Source organism: Trachemys scripta, chromosome 18 (genome assembly GCF_013100865.1).
Source record: "Trachemys scripta elegans isolate TJP31775 chromosome 18, CAS_Tse_1.0, whole genome shotgun sequence".
Taxonomy (NCBI): domain Eukaryota; kingdom Metazoa; phylum Chordata; order Testudines; family Emydidae; genus Trachemys; species Trachemys scripta.
The window spans coordinates 9043260-9061811 of NC_048315.1; the positions used below are offsets into that span (position 1 = coordinate 9043260).

At 39.8% G+C, this 18552-nt stretch overlaps 1 protein-coding gene across 3 annotated transcripts in view; it reads right to left on the reverse strand.

Moving 5' to 3' along the window:
• The window catches only part of NF1 (neurofibromin 1), a 169183-nt gene that overhangs the window by 88988 nt on the left and 61643 nt on the right, over positions 1–18552 (reverse strand). For 2 of the 3 annotated variants that reach the window (XM_034752561.1, XM_034752563.1), the window contains exons 29-36: positions 17710–17813; positions 14408–14543; positions 8935–8997; positions 4419–4577; positions 2744–2841; positions 2430–2576; positions 1774–1920; positions 329–439 (exon numbers count right to left, since the gene is read on the reverse strand). In XM_034752561.1, coding sequence (XP_034608452.1) covers positions 329–439; positions 1774–1920; positions 2430–2576; positions 2744–2841; positions 4419–4577; positions 8935–8997; positions 14408–14543; positions 17710–17813 — 965 coding nt within the window. The remainder of the gene's footprint in view (positions 1–328; positions 440–1773; positions 1921–2429; positions 2577–2743; positions 2842–4418; positions 4578–8934; positions 8998–14407; positions 14544–17709; positions 17814–18552) is intronic. The other variant, XM_034752562.1, reaches the window with a different exon arrangement.

Below are 18552 nucleotides of genomic sequence, written 5' to 3' on the forward strand. Positions count from 1 at the left end.
ACATTAGTACCATCTATATGCACTGTGGGGGTAATTTAATATTAATTGACCTTGAATTTTTCACTTCCTAAAGTAAAATGTAACCCTTTCACAATGAACTTTAAATACATTCCACCAGGCACTCAGACACTATGGGATGGGTGCCCATACAATTAATATCGATAAATTTCTGATCCAGGAAATTGGATGGCCACAAGAGTATATTCTCACCTCAAATCTCACAAATTCCTGTTTGATGAGAAGCACATATATCTGTCTTATATGCACTTGCTGCTTTTGGTATTACAGTGCTTATTATAAGACAAAGGAAAGATAAAAGTTTCCTTACCGCCGAGCAATGTAGTAGAAAACAGGATTGCCAGCTTTTGATGTCCCAGCTTGATAGAAAATATTTAATGTTTTCAATGCCTTGAACTCCTCTTTTTCATGTACCTGGTGCCTAGAAATCAGCACAATTATTACTTTACATTGACATTATTTGTTCATAGACATCTAGGGAAAAAAATGCACATTTGCACTTTAAAAACTGTCTGACTATTTCATTAAATACTGTTAAGCTAATTTTTAAATAACACCACATCTGTTTTCTTAGAGTTTTCCATATTACCGATGAGTTGACATTTATGATAAAAAAATCACTCTGCATGGAGTTTATTTCTCTATTTTTGAGTGGAAAAGAACTCAAATGTTTTAAATTTGGTTCTACCTCTCCCCCCCCGCCCCCCCCGAAAGACATCATTAGGTATGAAAGTACTTATGTATATGCAGTAACTCCTCACTTAACGTTGTAGTTATGTTCCTGAAAAATGCTATGTTAAGCGAAACAATGTTAAGCAAATCCAATTTCCCCATAAGAATTATTGTAAATAAGGGGGGTTTAGGTTCCAGGGAAATTTTTTTCACCAGATAAAAGACTATTGTGAAGCTTGGTTGAGGTGGTGGAGTCAAAGGGTGGAAGAGGGTGGGATATTTCCCAGGGAATGCCTTATTGCTAAATGATGAACTAGTACTCGGCTGAACCCAAAGGGTTAACATGTTAATGTAGCCTCACACTGTACACGGCAGTACAAATGGAGGGAAGTACACAGCATAGAAACACACACCGTGTGTGTGTGTGGGGGGAGGGGGGGAATAGGGAGAGAGAGATACACCGTGTGTGTTAGAGAGACGCACATTGCCTCTAAGTACACGGCCTTTTCAAGTAGATCAGCAAGTTGAGACAGCAGCTGCTGCCAACAAGCTCCCTCCATCCTGAGCCCTCTCATGTCCCGCCCCTGCTCTGTGGAGATGGGGTACAGGAGCGAGGGACACCTTGACATTAGTACCCTTCTTCCCCCCACCTCTGCACAGCAAGCAGGAGGCTCCCAGGAGCAGCACCAAGGCAGAGGGCAGGAGCAGCACACGGCAGTGGGGGAGGGACATCTGAACTGCCGAGCAATTGAAAGCCTGCTGTGCAACTGCCGCACAGGGAACGTAGGGGAGTGGATGGGGGACTGCCGGTCCACCCTGCTTCCAAGCCCCCACCAGCTAGCTCCAACGGGCTGCTATTTCTGTAAGCAGTGGACAAAGCATGCGGTTGCCAAACAACGTTATAAGGGAGCATTGTGCAACTTTAAACAAGCATGTTCTCTAATTGATCAGCAACATAACAACGAAACAACATTAACCGGGACGACTTTAAGTGAGGAGTTATTGTACATGCTACATCAAAATAAGACTGATAGCTTAAAGTTTAAAAAAGCCAATTTTTCCAATTTCAAGTAGCTCCATTACCTAGTCATAAATTCTTCAAATTTGGAACTGGTGAGATTTAGACTGGACCAGTGTGTGTCTGCCACAGGCTTGTGCTCAGGTGGACCCAGGTAGGCAAGAAGAGTAGCCATTTTGTCAAAAGGTCGCCTTCCAACAGCTTTGTGATCCCTAGAGACAATATATTACTTACAAGAGACAACAAATCCTACTTAACCACTCAGCACCCCTCCTGATTTTTGTCCAGTAACTTCCCTTTACCATGAATGAGTTGGCTGCTCATTCAAATTATTTTTAGGCAAGTAAAGAATGTTAAATTTTATACTGCAGTTTGTATCGCAGTGTTTAGTGAACAACTATAAGAAATCTGTTCACAGTAGAAAGCATAACTGATGCACAGGTCTCAATATGAATGAGACATAGGCAAACAAGTAGATTACTGTAAGTGGCTAACAGTAATATGAAGAACTGCAATGGAAAGTTATGGATATTGCAAACTAATGGTCTCCTCACAAAAAAAATTCATAAGAGAAGTAAGTTAGTTCAATGTTCTTTTAAGTAATAGCTAATGAATGAAAGTCAACCTGCCCATGCCAATCCCCAGGATGTGAATTAATTGATTTGTCATCTTGAACTGTAATTGCATCAACTCCCTCCCACATACTATTCAAATCTTTTACCTGTTGCTGGAAAGATACTGGCCAATCTTCTCCTGATTGTTCCAAAGTAAACGGTGTAAGGCAAGTACGTTGCCATCACTAATGAAGGAGAGACTGTGATTGACAGTGTCACTAGCAGGACAATCAGATGCAATATCAAGAAAAAACCTAAGGGGAGACAGAAAACCAATTGCTCCGATTAGCAAGGAAAAAATCAGTCCAGCAGGCTGACAACAGGTCACCGAGCCATGAGAAAGCATTTTTCTGCTTGCTTTCTATATTTTTACATAAGATGTGTGGCAAAAATTCCTCAGGTAAGCTACCACGGGGATTACCTTCGTGCTGCATCAAAGTTGCTTTTTACAAAGTCATTAAAAGGCCGCATATGTTCTTCTTTCGTAAACAAGACATGGTTGGCAATACTTTGAAGTATCTAAACAATAAAATAGAAAATAGAATTGTTATAGGCACGCAGAGGTTTTACACGTTACACTTAATGCAGCTGTGCCAATGAAACATCTCTTCTCACTTTGGCAGATTCATCCACTTCTATTTATCTGTAAAAATCCACAGGACACACACAAAAAGGCTGTTGAACAAACCAATTAATTTCAATTCAGTACACTGTGCCCACTGCAATCTTTATGTAAATGGATCTTTGTCCAGTTGGCTGGAAGAAAAGGGGTGTTTGCACCTTTAAAGGCTCCTTTTCACCAGGGTGGTGAGAAGGGGGACATTTTACAGGAATGGACAGAAAGGGCAGGGAGCAGTTGGGGCCAGGTCAGACCAAGCTCACTGGCTTTCACATAGGCTTCAAGAATGAGGGGGGATTTATTCCTCTTGCAGCCATGGAATGGGGTTTTCTTCCCCCAAACTCTCAGTACTCGCATAATTAAACTGATTAGCGATCACTAGTTGAATCAAGTCTACAGGAAATAAGTTTTTCAACTACAAAATTCACTACGTGAGTGCACTTTGAGGTACAGCTATTTCAAACAGCCCAACTTGCTGTGCACTAAGGGTACGTTTACACTACACTTAAAAACCCGTGATTAGCCTGAGCCAGCTGACGTAGACTTGCTGGGCGCAAGCTAAGCAACTGTTTAACTGCAGTACAGATATTTGGGCTGACTACAGGCCACAGGCCCACGAGAAAGCCTGGTTTCTATATTTTTACATAAGATGTGGGGCAAAGATTTCTCAGGTAAAATACCAGTGGAATTACCTTTGTGCTGCATCAAAATTGCTTTATACAATGTAATTAAAAAGGCGCAGTCCGCCTATCGTGCCTTACAGGCTTTTCAACAACCTCCTATGTAGGTATATTTAGAGGCATCGGAGGCGTACTCAACATTAAAATATTTACATGACAGTAAGGCACACACACGTCAAGTTTTCTGATACATGTAGAGCCACTGAAGTTCAAAATCTTCATGAGGCTTTGAAAATAATTTTCAGAAGTGAGGAACTGAAATTTAACAGGAACAAATGTTGAGTCGTACTACCTTTTAGACAGGAGTTAGCAGCGTCTCCTGATTAATTTCTTGTGTGCCTTCACTTCTGAGCTATTAATAATTTTTCAGTCAGAACTCTGCAGCCCAAAGCTTGAATTTTGCACAACTGTCTCAATACTCTGACACAGAATTTTTGAGAATTAAAAAAATAGCAATATGGGCGGAAGGCCAAACAGCACACGGCTTTTATATTTAGGTTACTGGGAGACATCAAAATATTTGTTTTTTATACAAATCTTTCCCCTCAAGAACTAGACTGATGTAAAGCCTGCACATTAGAATTATGATGTATACCCAAGCATAGTGCAGAAACTGCAATTCAAATTAGCTGTAAAAATAATAGAAAACATATGCATTTAAACACTGAAGTCTTGGCTACAGTAAACGTAAAGCTGAGCTAAGTCTCCTTATAGTTATTTCAACAGAGTTAAAGCCAAATTAAATCAGCTAGAAAACGCAGTAAGTCCAAATAAAAATACAGAATTCAATCCTTCACCTTTGACATTAACTTCAAGCCCCTTTCAATTCTAGGTGGAGGCTTTTTATCTAAAATCCCTGCCTCATAAGGGGAGACAATTGCAGGATTGATGAACCTTAGGAACATGGCACTTCCAACTGCTCCAATGCTGTTCTGAGGAAACCGCTGGCTGACAACCTAAAAAGTAAAGTTGAGAATTATAAAGACACAGTTTGAATTAAAGTAAAAGAGGAAGGAATGCTGAAAAAAGTAGCTGTAGTCCAATTTTAAGTATTTATCAAACACTCCAGACCATAAATATAACTATACAGGATTGATACATTTGAGTCGGATTATGCTGATTTGAGAATATTGTTTAAATCCAGAGTTATAATGGCTTAATAATCTAGAGAAATAACACCATCATAATTAAGTGCAAGAGGAAGAGGGATTTTTAAAGCAGACAGTACATAATTTTACTGCAAGTTTCATATAACCATCTCCATGTTGGTGAAATTATTTAGTAGAGGTTCAAATTGGTACAAATCCAAGAAGTAGTTTAAAAATTATTTTTTTAAAGTAATAAAAGAAAGTAATAATGTGGACAATTATTCCAACATATTCAATTCAGATATATATTATGTCCCGGTCAAAAACACGGAAAGAGTGTTGTTTCTAATTTGTCAGATTTTTAAGATTACTCACAGAAGCCTCTTCACCATTAAAATTTACATTATAATGATTCTTGGGTACTTTTAACCTTGGAGGAAAGACTTCATTGGAACCTGAAAGAAAACCTGAAATGGTGGGTTATTTCTCTTCAACAATTTTGCCAAATGTAATGATATGATCAAGAACAGATCAGTTATATTGGAAAAGAGGAATTCTGCTCTTCAACATTATTCTTAACTTGCACACATTTACCCTTCCCTCTTATCCACTTCAGTGCCCAGCAAAATCATATAAAGATGGGAACAGAATTTGTTGAAAAACTGTAGATTTGGGTATTACTTTTTGGGATCCAGTCCAAAATAGTTAGAATATTTTGTAGAATGAACAGAATGAAATATATGGAAAGAGAAACTAAGTCTTCTGGGTTATTATCTAAAGACTCTTTGCATTTAAATAAATAAAAAGGCTTAGGAACTCAGGGGCTGAAAAGAAAAACTTGTTACCGCTTAGAGCACTAAACTGACTGGAAGTTAGTTCATCTGAAAAATCTTTGGAATGAGGTTTCTGAGAAATGCAGAGATCTGAGGAGAACCTTCTAGACTGCTAAACTGAGTACATGTACTACTTAGACTGATGAAGAACATCAGTAAGAATTATACTATGGGATCTAGAAAACTCTCCTGCGGGTGATACAGTGATAGCTACTTCTGTAGATATGAAAGTTCATGCCCTTCAAACCCGACAATAGTTCTTTAAAGCACCTTTTCATGAAACGGCAGGAGGCGAGGCATTAAACAAGTTGATTTACTTATCTGATCATCACATATATCAGTATGGTTTTTCGTTGTACACAGGGCTTTTAATACAATACTAGAGTTCCCCAGCTTGATCTACCATCTCAATTTTAAAATGAATGAAGCGGAGGACAGACAATCCAAGAAGAAATTGTACTGATAAGTACGGATTACATGTAAATTACTTGCGGGCTACTGGAATAAATTCAGTGCGAAAATCAATGCTGTCAAGGATAAATTACAAATAAATATTCACAACTATATTTTTAGGATCAATCCTTTATCAAGTTCTATTTAAGGTCCCAAGCAACAAACAGGGAATGCAATGACTGGATCCAAGAGCACGTGCTTTTTCAAAATAGCCTGTGGAACAGTATGTATTGTTCTACAGCTTATTGTTTAGAAGGGAAGAGAAATGCAGCAATAATGTTATTTTAATACAAATAAAGATATCCTGCCACGGCGAATGTAGGTTTCCAGGATTCATGAGGACTTAAGCTGTTATGAATGCAGCTGAAACAACCATGGTGTGACCCCCACAGCCTAAATTTTGCAAACAGATTTTGTAGTATTATGTTATTTGGCCCTTCCATTTAATTGTTCTTGGTTTCTGGAACAGGAGAAGACACTGCAGAAAATCCCTTCGGGGTAGTTCAGAGGTCTCATTACCTTTCATCCATGAAATGTTACTGACGCTTAGTCTTAAGTATATGGAAGAAATGGAGTGGGGAGAAAGCACAAAAGAATTGTTAGTGTGGAAAAGGTACCTTCAGAAGGTAATTGACAGCACAGATTAACAGGATCAGTGTGCGTGTTCTCATTTGCTTGTAGAAGAAGGCTGATATAGGTCTCTGAGAACACCATGAAGTTCAACAAGCTCACCAGGGAATATTCTAAACAGCTAATGATGAAAAAGCAAGCAATAGCTCAGGGACACCTCTGCCTATAAGAACTTTAAACGTCAATATAAGTGTCTTTTATGAATGAGAAAGATGGGTATCAAGGTTTAGGATACCCGGGGGTAGTAGCGAACCTGCATCATTACAAGTAACAGTTGTGCAAGCTCTCCAGGCCTCAGAATTCATTTTCAAAGGGTAAAAGAACCTAGAAATCTTCAACATGTAAATTTTGCTGATGAAGAGGCGTGATTAAACTATAATCTGTTAAGTTTTCCTGCATTATTATTTGAAGTATTTGGGTAATAGTTCCCAGTTTATTTAATTTATATTTAACTTGACTACTTATCGTGTTTAAAACAGCTTTCAGTTATCGAACGGCAGCTACTTTTTCAAATATCACTAGTACCAAGAACCTTAAAAGTTGAAGAACCCCCACCGAGAACGAAGATAGAATAAATGTACATTATGTCAAAATAAATGAATATTATTTTCAGAGGCAGTGCTTTTTAAAAAGTTAGTATAGTCACATGGCAGATTTTTTTTAGTACCGCAATCTATTAAAACATCACAAGTTCTGTACTAAAGTTTAAACGTCAATCAAAACCAGACTACTTTATCAGTAAACAGCAACAAAATTTGATTTCTATTAACCACTACTGACCAAGAAGTCTTAAGGTATGAAATTTTGCAATATTTTAAACAGTTTAAATTTTAATAGTCTCCAATCTCAGTAATGTTCCTATAAATACACCGTTTTGCTTCAGACATCAAGTATTTATTAGTAGTGTTCAGTTGCATACATCATTGAAAATATATCAGTGTGGCTCTGTATAATTTAAGTTACTGCTCAAGGGCCAGCAGGAGAAAGCATTTTTTCCTGGATCAAAAGGATTATGGTTAAAAATCTATTCTCTCTCAACGGCAATGGTGTAGTAGTTTAAAAGAAAAGAAAACTGTTAGGACCAGAATAATTCTCCATCAGATAAAATTAAGAAAGGTCAGCCTTTCCTCTGAAAAGTTTCAAATGTGCCTTTAGCCTTGCAATGTAAAGTTTAAAGATAATCCTATACAGACTCAGTACACAGAGTACTATTATATTTTTCAAAAATAGGAGGAAATAAATGATAGAGTGTTTAATGTAAATTGCATCTGTTGCAAGAATAAATCTCCAGTGTAAAATTTAGAATATTTAATCCCGTTTTCTTCCTAGACTCTGTATTTCAAAAAGATTTCTAATTTTAAATCCTTGAAAAAATAGAGTTTCAGGATAAAATCTAACCCTACTAAAGATGTTCTTAACCCAGAATGACTGTCATGCAACTTCTAATTCACCTGAAATGCCATGGAAAACATATTAATACAAAGCACATATTAAAGACTATTTTCCTTCACTTAGAAATCCACCCAAAATTCTCACGATTTCACCAATCACTAATTAACTTTTTTTCAGAATAATACCATGCATTCTTCCTTTATGCATCTTATTCTCCACAGTATTCACACACTACAGACCGAGATCGCTCAAGACACAATAAATCTTAACTTCCAATGACATCACTATATCAACACACATTTTCTTGTAAGGAAATCAAAAGCATAATACTAAATTGTCAATTTAAAATCTATCTTCTTTAACCCAGTAGTGGCTTACCTTAGGAAATTTGCTCATTTTGTATAAGTACAAATACTAAATTTTTTTGGTTACTTACAATGCAAAACTTAAGGGAAAATGAATAAAAAATAATTCAAACGACAATGAAGTGAAACTACTTTTCAGTACAGTATTTGTGTTAACCTGAGTTTCCCCACTTCCAGAAAAAAACACATCATCTACAAACCAAGATGTTAAAATAAACCAGACCTGGATTTTCCTAAAATCTAGAAGTCATTTTCTTTTAACGTTTATTTATAATTGCAAATGGTGGCAAGGACAGAAGATCAGAATATTGAACATCAAGCAGTAAGGTTAAATATGCCTTTTTGTTGACTCAAATAGGCACACAGAGAATATTTAAAATATAAACTTAATTCCAGTGTTAATTGAAATGAAAGCTATTTTTGTGCCAGAATTAGTAGAATGATTTTATAGTGAAGGTCAAATAGGCTAAGGTGAAGATGTTCTGAACAAACAGCAAAAGACTTTTGTTTTGCTTTGAAAGAAATGACTAATAAAAAGTTCTCCAAACTTACTGATTTTTTGTTTTCCTTTTTTTCTTTTACGGTAGCTTTATTCAGTAGAGAGTGGCAAGTTGCCTACAGAACAGAGATGAGCACAAACAAGTCACAGCACCAACTACATACAGCAACAAAAAACAATGTTGACTTGTACATAAAATTACACAATAAAATGTAACAAACGTAACAAAAAATGAAATATATAAACTAAAGTTTGATGGAGTTTTTATTCCATGTACTCATTTTACTACATCTTATTCACAAAGCACTAAATACAATGCAAGCAAATGTTGGGTTTCAATCATTTCTACTATTTCTGGCTAGGTTAAAAGTCAAACTTCTTAAATTTGCTTATGATAAACAATATCAAGCATAAATTATTATATTCAGCTTTCAAAACATGTTTTGCCATACCCCCAAATATTTTTTTAAATAGTATATTTCAAAGGTTTAACTTTTAAAAGGTCTACATCACTTTTTAAAATAATTTTTGGGTTAAATGTTCCCATGTTTCTCTGTGTGTCCTTCAATTTAGTTTAATGTATGATTCATATTCATAATTTTCTCATCTTAACATAATTGGACCACAATCATGGTTTAAATTATTTTAATGGATGGTACAATATGGCACAAAGTTTCTGTAAATAAAAAGACTGAGAAAACCAGCAGGTCTATGCAGAAACTGATACTGATTTAAAATTCAAGAGCTTTGACTAGGCCATGACTATTTTTGAAATTCATCCCTGGTCAAAGGGGCCAGCCCAAGGCCTGTATACCACCTCACACTATCATTTAAGTCAGATAGTGGAACACAGCCCTTCCGTGCTGTTCCCTCTACATAAAGGTGAACGTCAACCGTGAGGATAAAAGCCACATCCTCCACATTAGCCGAAACTAACTATTTTGAATAAAGCAGGAGTAACCATTAATACAGATTACAATAAGATAGCATTAAGGAGGAAACATGTCCACACTAGAATTTGTTACAAGGACGCTTACAAGGCACTCTTAAAAAAAAAAAAAAAAAAACCCACAAGTCAAAATTCAGGTAGATACTAGAGCCCTGCCTGGGATTATTTTTAATCCTGCTCCTGTCCTGCCCCACAATACCCATTCCCACCTATTACAGCAGCTGGTCCTGCAGGATCCGCAGGATCCCACCCCACAATACAGACTCCCTCTCCTTCCCGCTATTATAGCAGCGGGTCCTGTGGGATCCCAGTCCAACTGCAGGGCTCTACCCTAGTTCCGTGCAGGGCTCTAGTAGATACCATAAAGTCTGTGCAACAGCCTACAAAATAAAAATGCTGGAAATTTAAAGAAAAAAGTTTTCGTCTCCAATCCCCTTCATATTTACCTTCTAGCACAGTGGTTCAACCCACGGGCCACTTGCTATCCAGCCAGCACACAGCTGCAGCCCATGTGACATCCTCAGGGCCACAGAGGTAGTATACATATCTTGTGCGGATGTATCCCACAAAACACAGAGAGCTCCATACATGGCCCACAATGGTAAATAGGTTGATAACCACTGTTCTAGCATGTACGATTAATTCAGCACAAAATCCACCTACTAATAAAACTAGTTTCACACTGCTGAATCTGTAAGGGCAATTCACAACTAAAGTTGTGACAGATCAGCTGAAATTTCTATTCTATTTACTAAAAAGAAATTTTAATGCTAATCTCAGAAATAGATACTGCCACACACTGCATTAGGGAATAAATTTCTGTAACAAATCAGAATCCCATCCTCATTTGTTAAGAAAAAACATAGGTCTCTTTATACAAACCAAACAGCACTTTCTGATAATATGTTGACTTAGTTTGTTCTTGGCTTCCTATCTTGCGCAACATATAGAATAAGTTACCTGAAAATGAGTGAGCATGTGTACTAACCATTGCAATAACCAGAGGCTTAACTATTAGTTACATGTTGGTGATTTACACAAGAAGGAAATACCTCTTATCGTGATTTCTATTCCCACTACCCAAAATGCTGTCCAGTGTAGTCCTGACTATTCAAATTAAATCTGTTTTAATGAGATTGTTGCATTAACTGAAAGCAACTCATTTTCAGAATCAATTCTGATTAGTATTTCCTTCACATCTATTTTTGTGACTCCATTTATACACCCAAAAAAACCACTGCAAAATTAGTCCCATTTGCAAGATTGAATATACTTGATGCTGGGAGATGGCAGACTCCCTTAGGGATTTTTATGAGGTTGCGTAAAAGAATTGTTTTACTCTTTACCAAACAAAATTATTGTGTAAGGGGGCTGTATGTTAAATATGAACCATAGCCCTCTAAAATTAGAGTTATATAATGCAAAATAAACAAAGAATGACAATGTAGACATAATTCTCATTTCTTTAGTCTTGGCCACCATCTTCAAATTTCTCTAGTACTTCTGAATGTAGGGGAATAAGCTAATGAATGTTTTGATAAACGAAACGTGGTGTAAGGAGGAGAAAGTGGGAGACAATGGGCAAAGAAATGCAAATAAAAGGCTTCTCGCAACAAATTCAAAATCAAGCCTTATTTACAGCAGGCTAAAGATAGCAGATTGTTCAAAGACCCCAAGTACTCCTCAATTGCCAGATGAAGGCTGGTTTCTTTTAATATTATATTTTTCCAATTAATCTCATTTGTACTTTTTTGGCAAAGTCCAATACGTGGTTCCTAGAGCAACCTAGTTGGTACATAAATGCTTCAAAATGTGAGAAGTAAAAATGTGTCTTCTGTAGGGTTTTCTCTGGCAATATCTCAATGTATATGTTCCAGTAGCCATGGAATTGAACTAAAAAACTTCTGTACACAAATAAATGTAACTGTTGAAACAGTAATAGGTTGAAAATATTCTAAGTAATAACATATAAGAAACTAGTTCAGACAAAGATACAAGAGACAGAACCCTAGACCAGAGGAAATAATGTCATGTAACTGAAGCAATAATCAAGGTTTTATCTAAAGTTGTCAGTCAATAATGCTAAAAACTCCCCCGCACATCATCTTGAAAGGAAACCTGCTCTCATCCCCTCAAGCCCACTGGATGCAACTTCCTAAAACCACCACTAGATAGAGAGAAGATGAATGATCAGATTATTTTATATCACAGGCACAAGCTATCTTTGTAGATCTAGACCCATGTAAAAGAAAGAGTTGATTAGAGATATCTTTCAATGACTTGACTGTGAAATAGATGCATTTCTCTTTATTCCCCTTATTTGGCATTTTGTACTTGAAGACTTGTGATTAAAAAGTTAAAAAATAAAATCTCCGCTCAATTTATTTTGGATATCTAATAATCTTCAGGAATTCAAGAAAAATACAATATTTTCAATCAGCACCAAAAACAATGCATTGTTTGTAGAGTACTAATCTTAAAAGCCAAAGAAGTTACATTTATAGAAGGAGTATTCAATGGGTAGAAAACAGCAACGTAGTTGTTCTGTCTACCCCTTGTATGGGTAATTCTTTTATAACACACAAATAGCTCAGGAAAGTGTGTTCTCCCGTAACTTAAGACAGGATTATTCGCTATGGATAAGTATCTTTTTCTCTTTTCCATACTGACCTGCATGCTGCCAAGCAGGATTGATTCTTTGATGTATTGGCTTCAACACAAAAGTAATTGCAGATGGGGGTCTCTGTTTTTACATCATCTTACTCGCACATGGATTTTTTGCATCCCACCTTTAAAATTTAACTTGGATACCACTCAGGGGTCACCAAATGAAATTAATAGGCAGCAAGTTTAAAACAAACAAAAGGAAGTATTTTCTCTCACAATGCACAGTCAGCCAGAGGATGTCGTGAAGACCAAGACTGTAACAGGGTTAAAAAAAACTAGATAAATTCATGGAGGATAGGTCCATCAATGGTTATTAGCCAGGATGGGCAGGAGTGGTGTCTAGCCTTGGTTTGCCAGAAGCTGGGAATGAGCAACAGGGGATGGATCACTTGATTATCTGTTCATCCCCTCTGGGGCACCTGGCATTGGCCACTGTTGGAAGACCGGATACTGGGGAAGATGGACCTGTGGTCTGACCCAGTATGGCCATTCTTATGTGCGGAACATATGCTGCACCACCCCCATTTTAAGGTTACCAGTGTCTGCCAATAGATGAACTTAAAACCTTCCCTCCTATTACAATACATAGCTTCATAATAGAGAATGCTTTTATATGATTACGTATAAGAGCTTAGAGAAATCGTCTTTCAGAAAGTGCTTGATGAGAGAGCACAGTACGTGTAGGACAAAGGAAATCAAGACTGACTGTTGCACTGGCTTGGCTCTCTCTATGCTCACAGACAGAACACTTCCTGAGTCCGCATGTTTTGCTAGCTTCACGAGTAAGTCCTAAGACAACTCTCTAACATTTCGGGATGATATGCTGCTTGAGACAATCTAAATTTAAGCTTACTGATGCAACATCAGCTTGGAAGTTAGAAGTTTTTTTTAAATGACAGGAGTCAACAAAGAGCCGGATCTGACGGAGCTTCTACTAAAGTCAATAGAAAATTTGCATAAAATAGAGTTATAGAAAGAGACCCTCTAACTGTGAATCTTGTGTAATAGTTTCCACTTTAACCAGCTTCACAATAAAGTGACCTGAAGAACATTCTAAACCGTTAGTTCTGTTCATTTGTATCGGATGAAGTAGTAATATTTCTGCAGAACTAACGTGACTAGTTTTTATACTTTCTTTTACTGAAACAGAAAACCAGTTCTGTTTTACTTCAAAGATAACAGACTGTGCACTTACTGTACTGAAAGTAGAGGAGTGAAGACAAGTATTTAAATTCAGTGACCAAGCAGGCTTTTTAATAGCTCTTGTATTTATGCAGCTAACACCAATGTAGCTAATACCTATGATCCTTCTAAAGATTGATTGAGAGATAATTATACTATTATGTAGAGCAAACCATCTATTAGTTTAATGGATTTTATACAGGGGAAGTCACTCCAGGTACAGAAAGTAAATGCGCATATTCCTATTAAATTCAAAACACTTGTTTATCTTCCTCCACACTTGCCAGAGACTTTCCCTCTTTGCTGCCCTCACCCTCAAAGGCTCCACACGGTACACTTCTGGCAAGAACAGCTGCCCTCTTACCTCCGTAACTAACCAATGCTGTGCCTTTCGTCTCCTAGCAGAGGTATTAGAGCAAGACAAGATGACCCCACCCTTATTAGCTCAGGGTCCTCCTCAGCTGTGAATTCAAAGTGGCGTTACCACAGGTCTGCCAGGCCAGCCCCATAAACACAATTCATTGCCTAAGCTAAGATTACGCATGCTGAAGTTCAGCTTGGAGGATTAACTATATAAATCCTATGAAACGGTTTTAAGGAAAAAATGGTCATACCACTTTATTATTGGCCCATGGCATGAAACAACAGTTTTAAACCAGAAATTGACCTTTACAATCTCTACAACAAAACTTGGGGTTTAAAGATTTAAACCCCAGCTGTGGGCATACCTGGTACAGACAATGGCACACGCTGCGAAGCTGGGGTGGAAACTCAGAAGAGGAATTAATGATTGCATGGAAGAATTTCTCAGTCATCTGCAGGAGACTCCGTTGGTTGGCTTCAAGACTTTCTGTATGCTCCAATCTGCAACAGTCCCATACATATATGACAAGCTTTCAAAATGTTACCATTCAAAAAACATACAAGTTGCTCTTATACGTTCGATAGCATGTTTCAGTATAACATTACTAGCAACCCTGTGAAATGCTAACGACCTACCAATAGATTAAATCTATTGTGCAGATGTTTCTAAGAGGCAGAATGAGTTGAACAAAGTAGTTCACAAAGATCAGGCCATTTTACAGCTTTGTAAAAAACCATGATAATGGAATTCTCATCCATCATTACCCAGCCATGCACACGCAGTTTAGGGTCTCACGTACCCATGCAGGACAAGAAGTCCAGCAACTGTCTACTAAAGTTGAGAACATCTCCAACAAGACAGGTATTGTTTGTGCCTTAAGAGCCGCAGAAGTAACAAGTTTTGCCAGAGTCATGGTTTTATTGAAAGTTCAAGCAGTTACTGAGGTAGCCATAGATAGGTATATTTCATGACAGTAGAAGGGGTATTTACAAATGTGGCCATTTATTGCTTCCCAAAGTCAAAGATATGGATACAAGCGCAGAAAAGGAAGCTTATGTTTTGGGGAAGCTATTTTAGCTAGTGTAAAATAAAGAAAAGGGGGAGACAGAACAGAATTAGAAAAAAGCAACTACAAAATAACCATTTAGTATAAATTCTGAGGAGATCTGGGAGTAATCAAGACAAAGTAGGCCATATAAAAGGAAAATCATTCCATCTTAGTTGATCAACTGGTTCAGTGGCTTAGAGCAGATGAACTGCAGAACAATGGGCAAGAGTCACATATCAGGCCAGATTCTTATGGCCCATATTCAGGTACGCAGTGGTGGAGGAGGGGGAACTGACACGCCAGGGGCATCTACTCCCTTTCCCGTCCATGGCCCATGTAAATGTGCGACAGAGACTGCTTGAACTTACAAAGGGAGTCCCATAAGTTAAAACTGTATCCGCCCAAGAGAGCCTGGTGGTTTGCCACCCGGAATTGCAGGCGGGCTGTTGAATAAATTTTCCTCCCGAAAAGGTCCAGTCTTTTGGCCTCTGTTTTTGGGGGTTGAACTGGTGTTCCCCATGCTTGTCCTTTTCGTTGGCTGCTGAGATGACCAGCAAGCCTGGAGGTGGGTGGGTATAGAGGTACTCAAACCCTCTGGCTGGGACGACGGACTTCTTTTTGGCCCTTTTGCAGGTGGGAAGGATGGACGACGGGGTTTGCCAGGGGACTGTGGCAATTTTCAGGACCCCATCATGCACTGGTCGTGCAACACAGCAGGGGTAGAGGCCGAGAGCACACTGAACAAGGTGTCCACCTGCTTGGCCATCTCCTCCACTTCTAGGCCCAAGTTCTCAGCCATGTGTTGAAGCAGGGCCTGGTGTTCTTTAAAATCGCCCAGTGGGCTGGCCCTTGAGGGTCCCATCACAGTCTCATCCCCGGGGATGAGGACGACAACTGTACTGGGGAGGCCCCGGGGTATGACCCCCCCAATGGGGGAAGGGAGTTTGGTGGTGGGCATTGGCTCCTCTACGCCGACCTCTGAGCGCATTTCCCACACCAAGCCCGGAGCCGTCAACTGTTGCTCCGAGGCGGTGGCCAACGAGTGGTGCAAGGGGGGCATCGGCATCACAAACATGCCACACGCACTTCAATAGGGCCACAGCATTGGCCATTGGCCATGCTGCCACAGCGGCACCATATAATTTGACGCAGCATCCAGTGCCCAATCGTGCTGGTGATGCCTCGGCAAGGGGCTAAACTGCCCTTCCGTGCCAGAGGAATCCCCTTGTGGTGGAGCCATTGATGCCTGCGTTTGTTAGCTGATCGTCGCCACGGGAGACCGGTGCTTCAAATAGGAGGACTGGTACCGCGACGGAGATCGTCCCCCTGGAGTGGGTGACAGGGACCTGCGCCGAGAAGACGACCAGCGGGAGAGTGAATGGTACCGGTAATACAGAGACCGGCGCCTCCCACAGGCGACCTACATCAAGAGGGTGGAGACCACGAACGCGGTGCCGGTGATCTAGGCTGAGCCCCTGAGGATCTGGGCTGCGAAGCGTAGATCTATGGCACGGAGTCGGAGAGCATGGCCTCGGCTCAGGAGATCGGTGGCACTCAACTGCCTCTGGGAGGTCTTGGCGACTACCTTGCCTAGTAGGGAGCCTTTGCCACTCCCTGGGGCACACGCAGTGCCAGCAGCGCTAGTAGAGGCCTCTGCTCTCTATGCACCAGGAGAGCCTGGGAAGGCATCGATACCACCACAAGTCTGCATCCCCTACTGCTCCGGGGAGTCGGCGGTGGATCCTGTGGGGGACTAAGGGCCCTGACTGGGGAGGCACGTCCACGTGGCTCCAGTGTGGGCAGGCAGCCCGAACTGGGTCCTTTGTCCAGTGCCCCCCATGGCCTTTCTTCCCTGGTGCCAGGGAGCTGTGTTTCTTAGTCTTCTTCCTGGGCACGGTGACGGAGAGTGGTGCCGGGGGTGTGCTATGCACTGAGGCCGAGATACTAGCAGTAGAGTTCAGACGGGACGGCTCAGAAGCCAGTCGGAGGGCAGTCTCCATGAGGGGAGCCCTCAATTGGATGTTGTGCTCCGTCTGGGTCCTAGATCAAAAATGTTTACAGACACGATACTTGTCCTTCACATGTGATTCCCCCTAGCACTTGAGGCAACCGCTGTGGGGGTCCCTAACAGGCATATGCCTGTTGCAGTCCGAGCAGGGCTTAAACCCCGGAGGACCAGGGCATGTCACGCCTGGGGCGAAGTCCTCGATGGGACTCTAACTTCTAACTACATTTAACAATTATTTAACACTAACTTCTATAAACGAACTATTTACAAGGCCCTAAGGCTTGAAGTCAGAAGAGATGAAATGCCTAGCCCTTGCTATGCAAGGGAAGGCCCTCTGACTAACCACCACGGGTGGTAAGAAGGAACTAAGAGGGCGTAGGGTTGGCAGCTCCTGATATACCGACGCCCAAGCGCAGAACTCAAGAGGGTGCCACAGATGACCCTACGGATACCGCTAAGGCAAAAATCTCCGACTACGCATGGGGGTGAGCACACACCTAGAATGGAGTCAACATGAGCAAGCACTCAAAGAAAAATGAATCCTGTCAAATTAGTATGGATGGGAAACAGGCTTATAAATAATCATGTTAATTTTTTTCACATTGCAAACCTTGTAGGATCCACCTCAAAGCTGACATGTTGCCATTCAGAGGATGTGATCACGGTCCTTAATAGAGGTTCCAAGAGCTTCTGCAGATATGTAGCACCATATACCTATGGAGAAAATACATCAGAATGTGTGGCCAGGCCAGCATAACTCAAAGCACAAGAATATTTTCAAATACTGAGTATGTTAAGCTTTACATACTAATTCTATTTTGTCCTGCATCTGATTATGTTTGTACAAGCAATGAATCTTAAAATATATTCTCAGATTATGTAGTTCTCATAGCCAGAATGCTACATACACAAGCAAACATATGCATAAGAAATGTGACTGACTAACAGGTCCTAAAATATTAGAAGATGGATAAGAAGAGGGTTATCTAGTCCAACCACTTGCATCAAATAGGAAACAATTATACTCTCCTTGCATTTAATGATCATTGACTTGAATGTGTCTACTAAGTGTGCTATAAATACTTCTACTATGCAAACTTTTCCATTATTGTATTCAACTTCCGCCCCGGTAGCTCTGAAACAGATGCACCATGCAAGATGAATACTGGGCTCTCTGGAAACTTTCAAGGGGGCCTCCAGATTAAAGTGTGAACTAAAGAGGATGTGTCATGAAGTCTCCACAAAAGTTTTGCCGCACCACCCCATCCCAAATCAGGCCTCGGCATGGAAGGTCTCCAAGGATTAGACACCATACATCTTTATAAAAAATAACTGCATGGAATCTTGATGAACTTTCAAGAGTTGCCTGTGATTGTGTAGACAAATGCAGCCATCAAGTTATAGTTTGCACTCTCCAGTCATCAGAACTCTCTTATCTTAATGTAATCCAACT